A 19580-nucleotide genomic window follows, 5' to 3' on the forward strand; every position below is an offset into this window, starting at 1 on the left:
CTTTACTGGGGTGGTCTAGAACTGAACCTGCAGTATCTCCAAGGTATGCCTATGTACCTTAAAGCCATCATCCTTTGCCCCAGGCTGATGCAATTCGATTGTTTCTTCCACTGACTTAGCTGCTTCTGCATGCAGGACAAGTTCTGGGATGGCAATCCAGGGACAATTGTCCTTATCCAGTCTTTCAGGCTGCCGTCAGATAGATTAGCACGGATATACCTTCACCCCAGTATGACCATAGTGGTTACTCTGCTCCCTCAGGAACAGAACCAGGAAACCACCACAACAGTGCAGGCTGGCTCCACACCGAGCCAAGGAGTTAAAGGAGGCACCAGTGAGGGTGCCACTAGCTCTTCTTACTGTTTTTAAGTTGCCTTTTTATTTAGAGCTTGTCCAGGTACTGCAACTCTTTAACTGTTTTCCAGAGCTCTGAGGAAGATGCTTTTAGTTTTCCCTAGTTGTGCAAAGATTCTGTGGGGCAGCAGAACACTGGCACGTCTTATGTTGCCATCTTTGTCTACCACTGTTGAGTTTTACGGCTATATTCATAAGGGATATTGATACTGATCTTTAATGTTCTTTTTCATGATCTCTTTATCTGGCTTTGGTATTAGTGTGATAGAATGAGTGAGAAGGTATTCCCCCTCTTCAATATTTGGGAAGAATTTGAGCAGGATTGTTGTTAATTATTCTTCAAATGCTTTGCAAAATTCACCAGTGAAGTCATCTGGTTCTGCACTTTCCTATGTTGGGAGGTTTTTGAGACTGATTCAAGTCTTGTTTAAATCATTTATTTCTCCTTGAGTCAATTTAGGTAATTTGTGTGTTTCTAGGGATTTTCCCATTTTCGTCTAGGTTATCTATTTGTTGATGTAGAATTGTTCATAGTATCCTCTTAAAATCCTCTTTATTTCTCTGGGTCAGTAGTGATTTCCCCCTTTCCATTTCCTATTTTAGTTATTTGTAGCTTCTCTTTTTTTTCACTCTCTTGGTCATCCTAGCTAAAGGTTTGTCAAATTTATTGATTCTTTCAACTTATTGATTCTGACCAACTTTAAAAAACCTTTTTCTCAATTGTTTTACTATTCTCTATTTCATTTATCTGCACTCTATTCTTTGTTATTTCGTTCCTGCTGCTCACTTTGGGTTTAGTTCTTCATTTTCCTAATTCCTCTGTCTCTTTCTTATTTTTGGAAGCTTCTAATAAAGGAGGAGTTACCAAAAACATCTTTACATCATCATCTTGAAACCATTGTCATCACTGCTGTCTCCCAACAGCCTGTGACATACTTGAGGACAGAGGGTTACCTGGGTATACCTAGACTATCAAAACTTGGGCACAGCTTAGATGCTCCGTAAATGACTAATACCTTACATTTGTGTGGCTGTCTTGCAAAGCATCCCCCACATTCCCATTTACAAAGCCTCTTCAGGCAATCGGGCAGATGGTGGTGTTCTCAGGTTTCAAAGTATATGAATTTTCTTAACCTTCTTAATATCTATGACCAAATTAGTTGCTTTTGCAAAGGATTGCACTCCCAGTAGCAATCCTGAGAAAGCCCCGAACATGGGGCCTCCTGACTTAATATTCTTTTCCTGAAACTTCCCACCCTTTCCTTCAACAAAAGGTACCTGTGGTGTTATCAGTAGCAAGAGAGGTAAAGACTCATGGGCAACAAGATTGTATTTTGATAAAAAGCCTTTTCTATCTTCCTGGCCATATTCTCTTCTCCAATATCCACAGAAACTTGATTTTAGGAGAATTCCTCTACAAAATATTTTGCTCTGTAAGCCACACTTGGAGTGTGGTCAAGCTGCAAATATGAAGCTATGGTGAGGTAAGGAAATGATCCAGAAGCAGGGCATTGGGTGCTGTGCGTGTCCTGACTGCCTCCTTGGATCTCAAATACTAGGAATCTTCTATGACTATTTTCCTATTCAAAGCTATTAAGCAATACTGAGGCATTAATGGGTACTGGTTTCATTTACTTTTATAAAGTCAAAATGGTTAAATGTGGGAAAGACACATCGCATCTGGGGTAAAAGGCAAGGTATTATTGGGGTAACAATAAGTAGGGTGTGTTTTGTAGACTGTGCTCTAAGAAGTACAGGTCTGGCTGAGGGATCTGAAACATCTAGGTAAAAATATCTACAAGTGCACTGCTGTTTTATGTTTCTCTCCTCTTATTGATAGCAGAGCCCAAATGTCATTCATAACTAGATTTATTTTTACTTTATAAAACTGGATATGTAATTATTTTAAGAAATACTATTCTGAAATCAGTAAGTGAATTCTGAAGCTTATTTCATAGGCTTTTGAGGAATATGCCTGTTATTTGGTTATGATTAAACGAAAACAACAGAGTAGATGGAAAGATCAAGTCTACACAACTAAAGGGCTTTTTACTAGTGTAAAATAGAGTTCTGGAAGAGAATTTTAGGTCATCAGAGGAGTGTGCCTAATGGCTGGGACTAATACATATATGTCCTATGCAATCAGCAGGATTGGACAGATGCCACAAATTCTAAGTGACCCGTTCCAAGCTGTTTTATTTTTCCTCTCCCCCCCCTCCAGTTGTCTGTTCTCTGTGTCCATTCGCTGTGTGTTCTTCTGTGACCACTTCTATCCTTATCAGCAGCACCAGGAATCTGTGTTTCTTTATGTTGCGTCATCTTGTGTGTCAGCTGTGTGTGCGGTGCCATTCCTAAGCAGGCTGCACTTTCTTTCGCGCTCGGCGGCTCTCCTTACGGGGTGCACTCCTTGCGCATGGGGCTCCCCTATGCGGGGGACACCCGTGCGTGGCAGGGCACTCCTTGCGTGCATCAGCACTGCGTATGGGCCAGCTGCACACGGGTCAAGGAGGCCTGGGGTTTGAACCACGGACCTCCCATGTGGTAGGCGGACGCCCTATCCATTGGGCTAAGTCCGTTTCCCCAAGCCAGGAACCTCACAGGATCACCTTCTCTAAGAATTTATTTCCTTAAATGCTCTCTGTTCACATTTTTATCTGAGAAAAAAAAAGGGGAGACTTCATCATTGTCCAACTCATAAAGGTAAGAAAACTCTAAGTCAGAGGTCTGGCTTCAGTCTCCCAAACAAAAAAAGATCCCCAGAAATGGTAACTTATTATGCCGTAGCAGGGTTTGACAAATATGTTCAGAAACATCAGTATCTCTTTTATTGCACATTTACCACCTAATTTTCAGGATCCCCCCCCCTTCCCCCTCAGTATTTGGAAGTACATGTTCTGGCAATTTTCTGGTGAATAACCAGATGAGCTTTCTATGTTATAAGAAATTGGCATTTAAATTTTTTTTAAGTTTTTGTTTTCCCTCTGGAAAGTCCTGGCCTCAAGTTTAATTAAATCATATCTAAATGAAATGAAAATGAACACCAAAGGTTTACTAACAGGTGCACTTCCTAAAAGGATGAGTGCTAAATTTCTCCTAGACTTTTATTTATTTTTTCAAATCTTAAATCTTAAAGCTTAAAGAAATTGCAACATCATTCAGGATATAAAAGTTAAATTTACCTCATTAAAATTCAGAAAAGGATAGGGTAAGATGTAAATAACTTAGGCTTATAAAAATGAAGATAATTCCATTTATAGTAAGATAAAAATAACAAAGACATATTTCATATTTTATTCAATTTTAATATGGTTTCCATTATTAACTTTTAAAACAAAATGATTTCCAGTTTAGAAAACAATGCACTGACCACATAATTTCCTTTTAAATTTTATACAGTTATACAAATATTCTAAATACACATTTTGTGTTCAAGATGATGGAAAATAAGATTAACTGTACAGTACATAAGGAAAGAAAATATCTTAAGCATATTTAGAAGCAATAGAAATGTCTATACAAAACAAGCAAAAATGGAATAAAATTTTTTTATTTTTAAAGTATTGCAACAGGCCCACAGGTTTGTAACAAAAATGTCTTTGCACAGTTCCTCACAATGCCCCATTAATAGCTAAAGCAAGACAGAGGTTTTAGAAAATAATGTTTCAAAATGCTACACATGGTACTATTTGCACAGTTTGATCAAAATAACAAATCTACTTTGAGTCAAGCAAAACCTAGAGGAAATATACCAAACAACTTGAAAATCATCTGTATAAAATTCATTGCACATTATTTTACTCAGTTGTTTGAAAAGTAAAAAAGTGTATTTACAAAATATTCCGCAGTCGAAATTATAAAGTGAATGAATATCGTTAAGTAACACGTCTTGATACAGACAGTTCAAGGAAAACACACCGATGGTTTTTCTTTCTTTAAGAGGTTTTCAGTGCTCCTTCCATAGGGAAGTAAACATGATCTACTCAAATGGATTTACAAGATGATACACATACTGGAGCAAATTCAACACCTGCATTATAAAACAATGTTAAAAAGGTGAAAGAATGAAGAATTTGTACATTTTAAGAAGTGAGCTATTCAGAGATCAACAAGTACAATTTTAATAGTTAGCATAAAAGTCTTGTAGTCTTCAGATAATAGACAATGAACATACTTGACTTGATGAAAGGTGAAAAAGCACCATGCACAAGAATTTAGTGGTAAACACTGAAAAAAAAATAGCACCTTGAATTCTGTGATATTGACAATTTAAAACTGGTCTAGTAACTGCCGGAGATATGGTGCCTTGGATAATTCTCTATTTACTCGGGAAAGTTTGAAAAGTACTGGGCAGTTCAGAGAAACACACGGGATATGTCGATCAAAGCAACCTGTACAGTTCTTGCATATCTGAAAGTACAAGAGAAATAAAACGAGAGAAAAGGTTCTATGTTATATGTGTTAACAACAAACTTATAACCCCATCTTTTTTACCCCCCCCCCACCAATTACTGGCAGATATGGCATGTAATATATTATAGAACGTTTCATAAATTTTCATCTTTTAGAAGGCTTCACCCATATTCTCATTTACAAAGCCTCTTCAGGTAATCTACACCCTGTGTTGACATTTCTAAAGGATATTAATTCACAAAACAGAGTATGAAATTCCCTAAGGATTAATTTCATTCCTGAGATAAGTGTTCATATACAGTAGAATTGTATTATTTTAAAACCTATGTAATAAGCTACCTATTTACCACTCAAAGACTGTCTCTTATATAACTTATAAACACTTTCTCCAAAGTACAAAATTTTTTTATGTGCCAATCTTTAAAAAAAAAAGTATCCATTTTCTTAGGCTAGTATGAAAAATCAAATGATGCGGATTTGAAATTAGCTGTCTAGAGCAGTGGTTCTCAACCCTGGTTACACATGAAATTAAAAACATACTCATGTCTGAAACCCACCCTGGACCAATGAAACAGAATTTCTGGGTGTGAAGCCTAAGAATCTGTACTTTTCAAGGCTCCCAGGTATAAAAAGATCTGATCTAAAGGAAAATAATAAATCACATGGCAGTTTCCAAGAGGAGGAGAAGCAGTATAATGCTTTACACAATTATCAGTTTTTAAATAATATTTCAAAGTCTTAAGTCACAAATACATTTAAAAAAGGTTACAACAAGACTAAAGATGCACATGGATATGCATGTGCGTTATTTCATTTATTCATTATTCATTCAACCAATATTTACTGAAAGTTTACTATGTGTCAGGCACTGCGTAGCAGTTACATTGGTAATGCTCAGGTTCAAGGGTATTTTGTGTGCCTGATATCAATGGTAATCATTTTGAATAGCAATAGCTGTAGATGCCTAAGTTATGCTTCTTGCCTTCTAATCAAATAGCAATGATGACATCTTCTGTACTCCTGACAACTAATGATCTGTATTTTACTGGAAGTTCTCTGTTTCAAATTTTAAAAATAGCTGTATACTTCTGGGAAGATGGTGACTAGAAAGACACTGGACTCTCTTCTCTCTCGGAAAAATACCTAGAGGACAGGCAGAATGACCTGGAAAAAAATCTAGGGTTTAGAACATCAGAGGAAGGCTGGACACCACCCAGAGGAGAGAGGGGCGAAGGAAAAGAATCGTGACAGCAAAACTGTGAGTGAGATGCTGCAGCTGCCAAGTGCCGGCACCCTCCTCCACACAAGACACTTGAATTCTAGGGCCTCAGCGTTGGTAGCTACGGGCAAAGGGGACCCAGGGATCCACCTCTCTAGGAAAGGGAGAGGGACACAGCCTAAGGCTGACACAGATTCTGACCCACAAATTTGGTCCGCCGTGTTCCAGGAGCCCTGCCAGGCTGGGTGGGACCACACCACTGTTTGCCTTGGGAGCCAACAATGGACTAAAGAGATGGACCCTTTCAATCTCCCTTTTTGATCAGGGCTGGTTGTTGAGGATGCAGAGGAGAGTGGATTACTTCTTTTTGGGAAAAGGGCTGCCAAAAAAGTTTAGAGACTTGCCTCTGAGAAAGTCTGAATTATGAGGCTCTTAGCATTCAGACAGGAAACTGTTGCATCTGATCAATTGAGTGTGCTGCCAAAGACTGCCCTCTGTTGGCAGACCAAAGAAGTACACTTTTGAGAAAACTGTAAGTGAGAAAGGCCTTTTCTGGCCTTTATAGCCTCCTTCATGAAAATCCTAGGATGTGCATCTGCAACACATTACTGGGTCCAGGGCCCAGGGCCCAGATCTGAGCAACTAACAGGGACCATCCTAAGACCTAGAACAAGTTGAACCAAGAATCAAATAACAGCAGTAACAAACAGCCTCTTGCCACTAAAACCCTATGAAAGAGAAAGAAATTCAGCATCTGAGTAAACCTACCACCCTAAACAGATGCCTAGACATCAACAGAAAATTACAAGCCATACTAAGAAAATGGATGAAATGGCCCAAGGAAATGAATATATCAAAGCCCCAGAAGAGACACAGGATTTGAGACAACTGAGATGCACACAAATTTCCAAAATCAAATTAATGAGATGAAAGACAATATGGCTAAAGAGGTAAGGGACATCAAGAAGTCAGCACAAAGAAGAATGTGAACACCTGAATAAAAAAATAACAGAGCTCATGGGAATGAAATATGATAAGGGAGATAAAAAATACGTTAGAGGCATACAACAGCAGACTCAAAGATAGAATACAGAAGGGAGGAAAAGTGGTACAGAATAGCTGAAATTGAAAAGAGAAAAGAAAAGAAAGAGAAGAATGGAAGAAAAGAAAGCAGGAGCTCAAGGAGTTGAATGGTAACACAAAATGAAAAAATGAAAAAACACATGTGCCATGGGATTTTCAGAAAGAGAAGGGAGAAAAGGGGTAGAAAGAGTATGTGAGGAAATAATAACTGAAAAATTCCCAACTCTCACAAAAGAAATGTACTTAAATGTCCAATAAGCATACTGTACTCTATCAGAATAAATGCAAATAGATCTACTCCAAGACACATACTGCTTAGAATGCCAGATGTCAAAGATAAAAAAAAAATTCTGAGAGCAGCAAGGAAGAAGCAAACCATCACATACAAGGGACAACCAGTAAGACAATGTGAATTTCTTATCAGAAATCATGGAGGCAAAGACAGTGGTATGGTACAATGAGGATACTGAAAGAGAAAAACTGCCAACTGAGAGTTCTTTATTCAGCAAAGTTTTCTTGAAATTGAAAGTGAGTTTAAAATGTTCACAAAGACAAAGAAAGTTTGCAAAAAGAATTACCTTTGCAGGAAATATTAAAGGGAGCCTGAAAGAAAAAGACAGGAGAGAGAGGCTTGGCGGAAAGTGCAGAAGAATAGCAGAAAGGATAACCAAAAGAGTAAAAAGACAAAAATAAGATATGATATATGAAAAAAAAAAAGTGGTGGAAATAAATAATGCATTTATACTAATATCATTTCATGTGAATGGATTATATTTCCCAATTAAAAGATATAGGCTGAAAGAATGGATAAAACAAAACAAAACATGAGCTATCATGTAACCACTGAGTCACATCAGCTTCCCTGAGTTGTTTCTTTCATTTGTTTTTGCTTGCCTTTTGTTTTTGTTTTTCAGGAGACACTGGGAACTGAACCAGGGACCTCCCACACTGCTTGAGCCACATTCACTCCCCAAAATCATTCTAAAAAAGAAGAATAACATGGGAGGGATTTCACTGCCTGACCGTGAAACATATTACAAAGCTCCAGGGTTCAAAATAGCATGATACTGGCTTTAAGACAGACACATTGATCAGTGGAAGAGAATTGAGAGTTCAGAAATAAACCCTCACCTCTATGGCCAACTGGTTTTTGACAAACCTACCAAGTTCATGTTAACGAGACAAAACAGCTCGTCAACAAATGGTGCTGGGAAAACTGGATATCCATAAATGAAAGAATGAAAAAGGATCCCTATCTCATTCCCTACACAAGATCAAAGACCTAAATATAAAAGCCAGGACCATAAAACTACTAGTAGAAAATGTAGGGAGGGAAGTGGACTTGGCCCAACGGATAGGGCGTCCACCTACCACACGGGAGATCCGCGGTTCAAACCCAGGGACTCGACCCGTGTGGAGCTGGCCCATGCTCAGTGCTGATGTGCGCAAGGACTGCTGTGCCACGCAGGAGTGTCCCCTGCGTAGGGGAGCCCCATGTGCAAGGAGTGCGCCCAGTGTGAAAGAAAGTTCAGCTTGCACAAGAATGGCGCTGCACACACAGAGAGCTGACACAACAAGATGACACAACAAAAAGAAACACAGATTCCTGGTGCCGCTGATAAGGATAGAAACGGTCACAGAAGAACACATAGTGAATGGACACAGAAAGCAGACAACCGGGGGATGGGGGGGAGGTTGAGAGGGGAAGGGGAGAGAAATAAATAAAAAATAAATCTTAAAAAAAAAAAAAAAAAAAAAGAAATATAGGGAAACATCTACAAGACCTTGTGGTAGGTGGTGGTTTCTTAGACATTATACCCAAAGCACACACAACACAAGAAAAAATAGATAAATGGGATCTCTTCAAAATTAAATACTTTTGCACCTTTCATCAGAAGGGTGAAAAGGCAGTCAACTCAATGGGAGAAAATATTTGGAAATCGCAATGTGGGTATGACAGTGGTTTAAAGAGAAACTCTAAGGTCACGTATATTACTATTAATAAAAGGAAACTAAAAAATGTAAGATGTAACTGTATACCATAGTAAAACCACACGTGAAATATGAATATGGGTAAAATTGTATATAAAAGACTTTTTCTTTGAAGCTGAACAAATGTTAATACTACAAAATGTCAGTATCACACACAAAAAAAACATTATATAAGTGAAAGAAACCAGATACAAAGTGCTACATATTGTATGATTCCATTTATATAAAATATAAATATAAATCAATTTATAAAGATGAAGCAGGATTAGTGGTTATGTAAGGTTAGGGAAGGAATGCTTAGGGGTGTGGAGTTTTTCTTTTTGGAGAAATGAAAGTGTTACTAAAATTTTTTTGTGGTGATGGATGAACAACATTGTGATTATACTAAAAGTCACTGATTATACACTTTGGATAGATTGTATGATATGTGAATATATCAGTAAAATTCTTAATAAATAAATAATTGTGAAAAAATAACTGTATACTTAGGAGATTGTGTTATATTGATACCTATATTTTTATATCCATACCTACATCTTTGAAAAGCTCCTGCTTCCCCACAGCAATAAGTGAAATTATGATTCATTCTCTATTTTTAGAAACCAGAAGGTCAAAATATTGTTCAAGTATTGTTTCATCTGTCAGACATCAAAGTGATTCCTATCAATTACCCTTCTTAATATTTAAGTCATTTCTACCTATTTTGAGGTATAGAGAACTGTCCATGTGTTTGATTGTATTCAAACTGGCTGTTCAGGTTTTATTACACCTTGCAAATTGTTTTGTTACAATTAAAAGCTTTTTAAATCACTTTAAAAAAATATTGTACACCACAAAAAGCATCAAAAAATTTAAAAAGGGTATTAGCAAGAACACCCAGGGTCAAGAAGATGTAGACTGGTTTTTCACTTAAATATTGTACAAAGTGATGCAAAAAAGGGATACCAAATAGCAGCAAATACATACTTAACTGTCTTTTAAGAGAGAAATCAAATACACTCTAGTGAATTCTCTGCTCTTCTGTTTTAGAGATGTGACAGAAAAATTAATTTTTGTTCTTTGTCCCGATATTTTCCAGTCAATTGAAAGGCGCATTTCCGTTTAGCACTCTGACTACTGTATTCAATATTGTGATAATGCTACAAGGACATTACATTGTGCTTCTATGTATTTTATATATATATAATATGCACTATGAAGGCTGAGTATGTGGTTCTATCATGAAACCTTTTCTTTAATTAGATTTCTGCTAAAAGAGTCAATTCTATTCCCAAATACAGAATTTTCTGTATCACAGCTCTATGCACTGTTAGCTACATTCAGGTGCCAGGACAAACTGATAAAATATTCAAGCATTCTCTGTGTTTGTCTGATAAATAAGCCAGGATGGAATTACTTGCCTCACTAAATTTAACTCAATGTTAATTTCAAGATCATTAACTGGTAATTTACACCCTGAACATTAGAGGAGATTCAGGTGTATATTTGAAACTTTAAATGCCACAACTTGAACATCTACTTTTTATTTCATAAGGAGGCAGAAATTATAAAAAATCAGATTTGCTCTTTATTCTTTTTGTTATCCTTCAGCTTAGTTTCTTATTTTTCTAAAAATTTTCAATTAGATGCTTAATTTGTTTTCATTTTTTATGTTTATTAAAACTGTTTAAGGCAATGACTTTTTCTCTGAGCTCTGCTGTCTTCTCTAGAATCTGATCTGCAGGGTTTTCATCTTATTTAATAAAGAATGTTGAAATTTCTAAATAGAAGGATGGTTTTGTTTTCTGAGTCTGTTAATTCTAGTTTTATAGTATTGTATTGTTAAAATGTTTTTAATATCTCTAACTTTTGAAATTTATTGAGGCTTTCTTTAAAGAAAATGATCTTTTTAAAAAAACATTCAATGAACACTTGAAAAGAAAGTGTATTCTTTAGGACTGTTTTACAGAATTTACTATATAGTCATGGGTCTATTATTATGCTATTTTCCCAACAATTTTATTGGTCTTGGACTGAAAATTCTGTTATTTATTTCTCATTACATCTGTAATTTCTGCTTTATGAAAATTTCTACTAGATTACTTAGTGTACGGGAGGTACACATTTTAATTCTCTTTAAAAAAAAGTAGGGACTTCTGGAAAGATGACATCAGAGTAGGTAGGCAGGGACCAACTCTCCCATAAAAACAACAGAATGAGGGCAAGAGGTTGCCTGAGGGAGCTGGGGATCTTTGGGGATCTGCAAACCAGGATACTGCTGTGCACTGTCCAGGAAGGTAAGGGTCAGAGAGATGAAGAAGCCAAAATGAAAACCATGAGTTACAACCCTCTTGAAGCTGAAAACATCCCCCATCCCCCACCCCTGAGGCAAACAGCCTGGGTAAAGCCCATGGTTCACTGTAGTCAATTCAGAGGGGAAAGGACATCTTCCTCCCTGGAAAAAGAATGGGTGACGCAAAAGGGTGAATTGTGGTTTCTCTTCAGTGAATTTGACCAGCAGATCCTTTGATGAATCTTTGCTTTGGCGAGACCAAAATCATGGGCAGAGGATAAGAGAGACACCTCCCTGGAAAATTTTGCCAGTGACTGCCATCTATTGGTTGCTTAGGAAACTACAAGGAGAAAAAATGCTTTTTGGGAGTCTCGTCGCACACTCCTTGGACTGGATATGTGCCCCATTTGTGAATCCTTGGCCATATTTCAATAACTTTAGCTGGGAAGTTTTAAAGACTTAGAATAAGTTGAACCAAAATTCAAAGAGTCATGAAACAAAACTATGAGGCAAGAGAGAGATAGTGACTATCAGAGTAAATTCACCAACATATTCAGATGCTTAGACATCAGCAAAAAATTATAAGCCATGCTAAGAAACAGGAAGAGAGAGATGGCTCAGACAAAGGAACAAACCAAAAAACCTGACAAGACACAGGATTTAAGACAACTAATCAATGATAATCACAAAAATTTCCTAAATCAAGGCAAGCACTTGAAGGAAAATATGGCTAAAGAGATAAAGGATATTAAGACACTGGGTGAGCATAAAAACAATTTGAAAGCCTGCAAAGAAAAGTGACAAAGCTTATAGGAATGAAAGACAAAATGGATGAGATAAAAAATACATTAGAGGCCTATAACAGCAGATTTGAATTGATGGAAGACAGAATTAGTGAATTAGAGGACCAAGCATCTGAATTTGAAAAGACAGGAGAAGACAGAGAAAAGAATGGAAAAAATTGAACAGGATCTCAGGGAAGTAAATGATAATACAGAACACATATACATTTTATCACTATCTGAAGGAGAATGGAAAAGGGATAGAAAGAATATTTGAGGAAATAGTGACCAAAAACTTCCTAACCCTTAGGAAAGATATAAATATCAGTATCCAAGAAGTACAATGCACCCCAAACAGAACAGGTCTGACTAGACCTACTCCAAGACACCTACTATTTAGAGTGACAAATACCAGAGGTAGAGAGGATTCTGAAAACAGCAAGAGAAAAGCAACGCACCACATATGAGGGAACCTCAATAAGACTAAGTGCTAATCTCGCCTCAGAAACCATGGAGGCGAGAAGAAAGTATACGGTATTTAAGACCACACTGGAAGAGAAAAACTGCCAGCCAAGAATTCTGTATTCAGCAAAACTGTCCTTCAGAAATAAGGATGGCTCGGCTGGGTCTAATATTAACAGAATGCAAAACCTCTTTTAGGCAACAGAACTCACCTGATGTTAGCTAATTATACCACAAGCTTCAGAAGAAATTTGACAGTAACAAGTAAAGAATAGGGGAAGCTGGGCTAGAAAGGGCACCTCTTCATCATCTAATCTAGAGACTTTAATCTTAGTGAAACTGTGGGCCATATGGTTTGATTATGGCATGAATATTTTGCCTCTGTAAAAATGTAGTGTTTTGTTTAAGCTTATGAGCACCTCTATCTGGATCGCTTCATGAAATTTCTGTCACTCATTATATTCATTTTATTAAAAAAATTTTTCATTTATTTATTTCTCTGCCCCCCTCACTATTTGCGCTCACTGTCTGCTTTCTGTGTCTGTTCGTTGTGTGCTTGTCTTCTTTTTAGGAGGCACCAGGGACCAAGCCTGGGGCCTCCCATTTGGAAGGGAGGCCCAATGGCTTGAGCCACCTCTCCTCCTGGCTTGTTGTGTCTCTCATTGTGTTTTTTTGTTGCATTATCTCATTGCATCCTCTCACCACCCCAGCCTGCCACATCAGCTGTCTTGTCTTGCACCAGAACCGAACCCAAGATCTCCCATGTGGTAGGTGGGTGCCCAACTGCTCAAGCCACATTGCTTCCCTCTTCATATATATATATTTTAAAGATTTATTATATTTCTTTACTCCCCCCCCCCCCCACATTGTTTATGCTCGCCATCTGCTCTGTGTCCATTTGCTATGTGCTCTCTGTCTGCTTGTCTTCCCTTTAGGAGACACCAGGAACTGAATCTGGGACCTCCAATGTGGGAGAGTGATGCATAATTGTTTGAGCCACCTCCACTCCATTTTCTTGTCTCTCTGTGTTTATCACTGTGTCTCCCTGTTGCATCAGTTCGCTGTCTTGCTCGTCTTTCTCCAGGAGACACCAGTAACTGAACCTGGGACTTCAGTCACTTGAACCATATCTGCTTCCCCCTCATTAAATTCTTAAAAAAACTCTATAGTTCATTCTAGTCTTGCTTATTTAAAAATAAAAGATTCAGGGCCATGTGGAGATTTAAGAATTGCTGCTCTAAGGATTTCTATGCTCTGTCAAACTAGCCTCTTATTCACTTTATGGAAAAGACTAGAGTTGCTTATTAGCACCATATTCATGTTCGCTGCACCGAAGTGGAGCTTCTAAGTTTTGTAATGCTTATGATTTTCATAAATAACATTTTTCTCACTAAAAAAAATAAGGGTGAGTTTAAAGTCTTCACAGACAAAAACTGAGAGAATGTTACCAAAAGACCAGAATTACAGGAGATACTAAGGAAGTGCTGCACCTGAAAGGGAAAAAACAAGGGTGAGAGACTTGGAGAAGAGCGTAGAAATGAAAATAACTAGGAAGGGTAAAAAGACAGACAATAGTAAGATATGACAACAGACTGCCAAAGGATAAAATAGATAAAGTAAAACCTTTACAGTAATAACAGTAAATGTTAATTGCTTGAACTTCCTAATCAAAAGACATAGACCAATAGAATGGATAAAAAAAAAAACCCATAAGCCATTTCTATGCTATCTACAAGAGACTCACTTCATAAAAGAACACAATCATATTGAAAGCGAAAGGTTGGAAGAAGATTTTCCAGGCACACATTATTCAAAAAAGAAATGGAGTAGTGATACTAATATTAGACAAGAGAGATTTTAAATGCAAAACTGTTATAAGGGATGAAGAGGTCATTATAAATTAATAAATGGGGCAGTTCACCAAGAATAAATAACTGTAATAAATATTTATTCACATAACCTGGGTGCCCTGAGATACATGAGGCACACACTAACAAAACTGAAGGGAGAAATAGGTATTTCTGCAATAGTAGTTGGAGACTTCAATACACTATGTTTACTATTGGATAGAACATCTGGACAGAGGATAGAGAGTTTGAATAATATGATAAATGAACTAGACCTAACAGACATTTATAGAGCATTACACCCCAGACAGCAGGATATATATTGTTTTCAAATACTCAGGGATCTCTAGGATAAGCCGTATGTTGGGACACAAGACAGATCTCAATAAATTAAAAAAATATTAAAATTATACACAGCACTTTCTCTGATCATAATGGAATGGAGTTGGAAATCAATAATGGACCAAAAAGGGAAAATTCACAAATATATGGAAGTTAAAAAACTCTTAAATAATCAGTGGATCAAAGAAGAAATTGCAAGAGAAATCAGTAAATATCTCAAGATGAATGAAAATGAGAATACAACATATCAAAACCTATGGGAAATAGCAAAGGCAGTACTGAGAGGGAAATTTATAGCCTTCAATGCTTAAATTAAAAAAGAAGAAAGAGCTAAAAATCAAAGATCTAACTGCACAACTGGAGGAACTAGAAGAACACAGACCAATCCCAAACCAAGCCAAAGGAAAGAAATAATAAAGATCAGCACAGAAAAAAATGAAATTGAGAATTAAAGAAAGAAATAGAATCCACAAAATCTAAAGTTGGTTCTTTGAGAAGATCAACAAAATTGACAAACCCTTAGTTAGACTGACAAAGAAAAAAGAGGGAAGATGCAAATAAAATCAGAAATGAGAGGGAGGACATTAACACTGACACTGCAGAAAGAACAGCCACCATAAGAAGATACTATGAAAAACTATACACCAACAAACTAGACAACTCAGGTGAAATGAACAAATTCCTAGTAGCACACAAACAAGCAACACACAAACAACATATACAGACCTTAGAAGAAAAAGAAGACCTCAACAAACCAACCATGAGTGAACAGATTGAAACAGTCATCAAAAATTTCCCCAAAATGAAAAGCCCAGGCTTCACAGGTGACTTCTACAAACCATTCAAAAATGATCTAATACCAATATTGCTCAAATGCTTCCAAAAAATTTAAAAGGCAACAGCACCCTAATACCAAAACCAGATAAAGATACTATGAAAAAAAATTACAGACCAATTTCTCTAATGAATATAGATGGAAAAATCATAAAAAAATACTTGAAAACCAAATCCAAAAGCACATTAAAAGAGTTATAAACCACCATCCGGTGAGTTTTATCCAAGGTATGCAAGGGTGGTTCAACACAAGAAAATTGGTAATAAACCACATTAATAAACTGAAGAAGAAAAACCAGATGATCATCTCAATTGACACAGAAAAGGCATCTGATAAAATACAGCATCCTTGATAAAAACTCTCCGAAAGACAGGAATAGAAAGAGGCTTTCTCACTATAGTTAAGTGCACATATGAAAAACCCTACAGCTAGCAATGCACTCAAAGGTGAGAGACTGAAGCTTTCCTGTTGAGGTTGGGAACAAGATAAGGATGCCCACTGTTACCACTATTATTCAATATTGTGCTAGAAGTTTTAGCTAGAGCAATTAAGCTGGATAAAGAAATAAAAGGCACCCAAATAGGAAAAGAAAAAAAACTTTCACTATTTGCTAATGATATGATTATATATCTAGAAAATTCTGAAAAATCCACAAAAAGCTACTAGAACTATCCCAGCAAAATGGTCGGATACAAGATAAATATAGCATTTCTAAACACTACTGATGAGCAACCTGAGGAGGAAATCAGAAAAAAAATCCATTTATTAATATAATAGCAACTAAAAGAATCAAATCTTTAGAAATAAACTTAACCAAGGACATAAACTACAAAAATACTATTTTTGTACTTAAAACTACTATTAAGAAAACTACAAAACATTGTTAAAAGAAACCAAAGATGGGAAGCGGCTGTGGCTCAATCAGGTTGGCTCCCGTCTACCATATGGGAGGCCCTGGGTTCGTGTCCCGGGGCCTCCTTGTGAAGGCAGGCTCGCCCGCATGCTGCGGAGAGCTGCCCAGCCTGCAAGTGCCATGGAGAGCCGACTCAGCAAGGTGGCACAACAAAAAGGGGAGACAAGTAAAAATAAAGAAGAGAGTGCAGCAAATGGACACAGAGCACAAACAACAAGCAAAGCCGCAAGGAGGGGTGAGAATAAATAAAAATAAATACAGACACACAGAAGAATGCACAGCGAATGCACACAGAGAGCAGACAGCAAGGAAGTCACAAGGAGCGGGGGGGAGAAACTAAAGATGACAAATAAATGGAAGGACATTCTATATTCATGGACTGGAAGAAAAAATATCACTAAGGTGTCAATTCTACCTAAACTGATTTACAGATTCAATGCAATCCAAAAAAAATCCCAACAGCCTTTTTTTTGCAGGAATGGAAAAGCCAATTATCAAATTTATTTGGAAGGATAAAGGGCCACGAACAAAGAACAAAGAACAAAGTTGGAGGACACTCACATGCTAACTTTTGACCAATGGAACCAAATCAAGAACTCAGAATTAGACCCTCACCTCTATGGCCTTTTTTTTTTTTTTGACTTTAAAAAACATTTATTGAAGTATATTACTCATATATAAACACAGATAAATAAGTTAAATAAGTGTACAGTAATAGTTGTGAACATACAAAACTAACATATATAACATCATACAGGACTCTTGCACCTCACCCTACTACTAGTTAGACCTTTTTAACTAATGATAAAAGAGCATCATCAAAATATTACTACTAACCAAAGTATTTTCCCCACCCCCCATTATTATCTTTATATAATTTATGTATGAGTATACATAAACAATAAGTGTATAGTAAAAGTTGTGAACTTACCAAGCAAGCATGGATAATATAGGGGTCCCACACATCAACCCTCCACCAACACCTTGCATTGTAGTGAGATGTTTTTACAAATTATGAAAGAATATTGTCAAACTTGTATTACCAATTATAGTCCTTACCTTACATTTGGTGTATTTCCCCCCAATCCACCCTATTATTATTTAAATATATTTTTTATGACAGAAGTTGTAAACTTATAAAACAATCACACACATGTGCAGAATTCCCAAACACCCCTCTATCAACACACCACAGTGTGGTGGAACATTTGTTACAAATAAACTTATCTGATTGTTACTACTTCCATAGTGTACATTTGGCACACATTTCCCATACTGCCCCATTATCAACACAGTACATCTTTGGCATAGATCCAAGAATATTATTACTGCTAACCACAGTCCATAGGTCATTCCAGTTGTATCTTTCCCATGCTTCTCCACATTCCCAACACCCTGCAATAGTGATGTCCATTTGCTCTAGCTAACAAAAGACACTCTTGCATCTGTACCATCAACCACAATTCTCATCCACCTCTTAGTTTTCTGTGCTATTCTGTTCCTAGAATATTTTCTAGCATTCTGTTAATTGGCATTTACAGACCTAGACTACCATTTTCAGCTACAGCCCCATTTATAAACTAGCTGTTACTATGTGTTACCATCCACTCTATACATTTCCACACTTTTATAGTAAAGCTAATTAAAACTGCTACATACATTAAACATCAGTAGTCCATCTCAGTCCTCCTCTTATCTCCTTTAAGAATCTACCACCTACCACCAGGTCTTGAAGTTATTTTCCTACAATTTCTTCTAGAAGTTTTATGGTTATTGCTTTTATTTTTAGGTTTTTTAAATCCATTTTGAATTAATTTTTAGAGAAGATGTGAGATAGGGGTCCTCCTTCCTTCTTTTGGCTATGGATACCCAGTACTTTCAGCATCATTTGTTGAATGGATTGTTCTGCCCAAGCTGTGTGGGTTTGACAGGCTAGTCAAAAATCACTTGACCATACATGTGAGGGTCTGTTTCTGAACTATCAATTTGGTTTCATTGGTCTATGCATCTGTCTTTATGCCAGTACCATGCTGTTTTTACCACTATAGTTAGGTAATATAATTTAAAGTCTAGAGAGGAGAGTTTGCTTTTCCATTTTAAGATGTTTCTGGCTATTTAGGACCACTTACCCTTCCAAACGAATTTGATAATCATGTTTTCAATTTTTTGAAAGAAATTCAGGTGGACTTTTTATTGGGATTGCATTGAATCTCTGTATTAATTTGAGTAGAATTGACAGCTTAATGATATTTACTCTTCCAATCTGTGAGCATGGAATGTTCTTCCAGTTACTTAGGCCTTTTTTGAATTTTTTTAACACTGAGCTACAGTTTTCTGAATATAACTGCTTTACATCATTGGTTAAGTTTATTCCTGATTATTGATCTGTCATATTTTATTTTCACCATTCTTTTGACACTTTTAGTTACTTTTATTGATATAATCTTCATTTCTAGACTCTCTTCTAGGCCTCTCTCTCCCTTTTCTTTTCAGGCTCTAGTATACCCTTTAGAATTTCCTGAAAATCTGGTCTCTTGGTAAGAAATTCTCTCCACTTCTGTTTATCTGTGAATATTCTAAACTTGCCCTCAGTTTTGAAAGACAATCTTGCTGGATATAAAATTCTTGGCTGGAAGTTTTTCTCTTGTAGTATCTTAAATATATCACACCACTGTCTTCTTGCATTCCTTGTACTTAATCTTATTAGGTATCCCTTATATGTTATGCATTGCTTTTCTTTTGCTGTTCTCAGAATTCTCTCTTTGTCTTTGGCATTTGATATTCTGATTAGTATGTGTCTTGGAGTTGGTTTATTCGGATTTTTTTGGATGGGAGTATGTTGTGCTTCTTGGACATGGATATCTATGTCCTTCAGTAGGGTTGGGAAATTTTATACCATTATTTTCTCAAATATTCCTTCTGCCATTTCCCTTCTCTTCTCCTTCTAGGACACCCATGACATGTATGTTTGCACATCTTTTGCTGTCATTTAGTTCCGTGAAACCTTGTTCAATTTTTTCCATTCTTTTCTTCATCTCTTCTTTTGTATGTTCACTTTCAGAGGCCATT

General features: G+C 36.7%; 1 protein-coding gene across 3 annotated transcripts in view; it reads right to left on the bottom strand.

Annotated features, from left to right (window-relative positions):
- Positions 1-3635: 3635 nt before the first annotated feature.
- The window catches only part of REV3L (REV3 like, DNA directed polymerase zeta catalytic subunit), a 254937-nt gene continuing 238992 nt past the window's right edge, over positions 3636-19580 (bottom strand). For 2 of the 3 annotated variants that reach the window (XM_058307290.2, XM_071218630.1), the window contains one exon: positions 3636-4761. In XM_058307290.2, the coding sequence (XP_058163273.1) occupies positions 4621-4761 (141 nt within the window). In that variant the 3' untranslated portion in view covers positions 3636-4620. The remainder of the gene's footprint in view (positions 4762-19580) is intronic. The other variant, XM_058307291.2, reaches the window with a different exon arrangement.

This window comes from Dasypus novemcinctus, chromosome 11 (genome assembly GCF_030445035.2).
Source record: "Dasypus novemcinctus isolate mDasNov1 chromosome 11, mDasNov1.1.hap2, whole genome shotgun sequence".
NCBI lineage: Eukaryota > Metazoa > Chordata > Mammalia > Cingulata > Dasypodidae > Dasypus > Dasypus novemcinctus.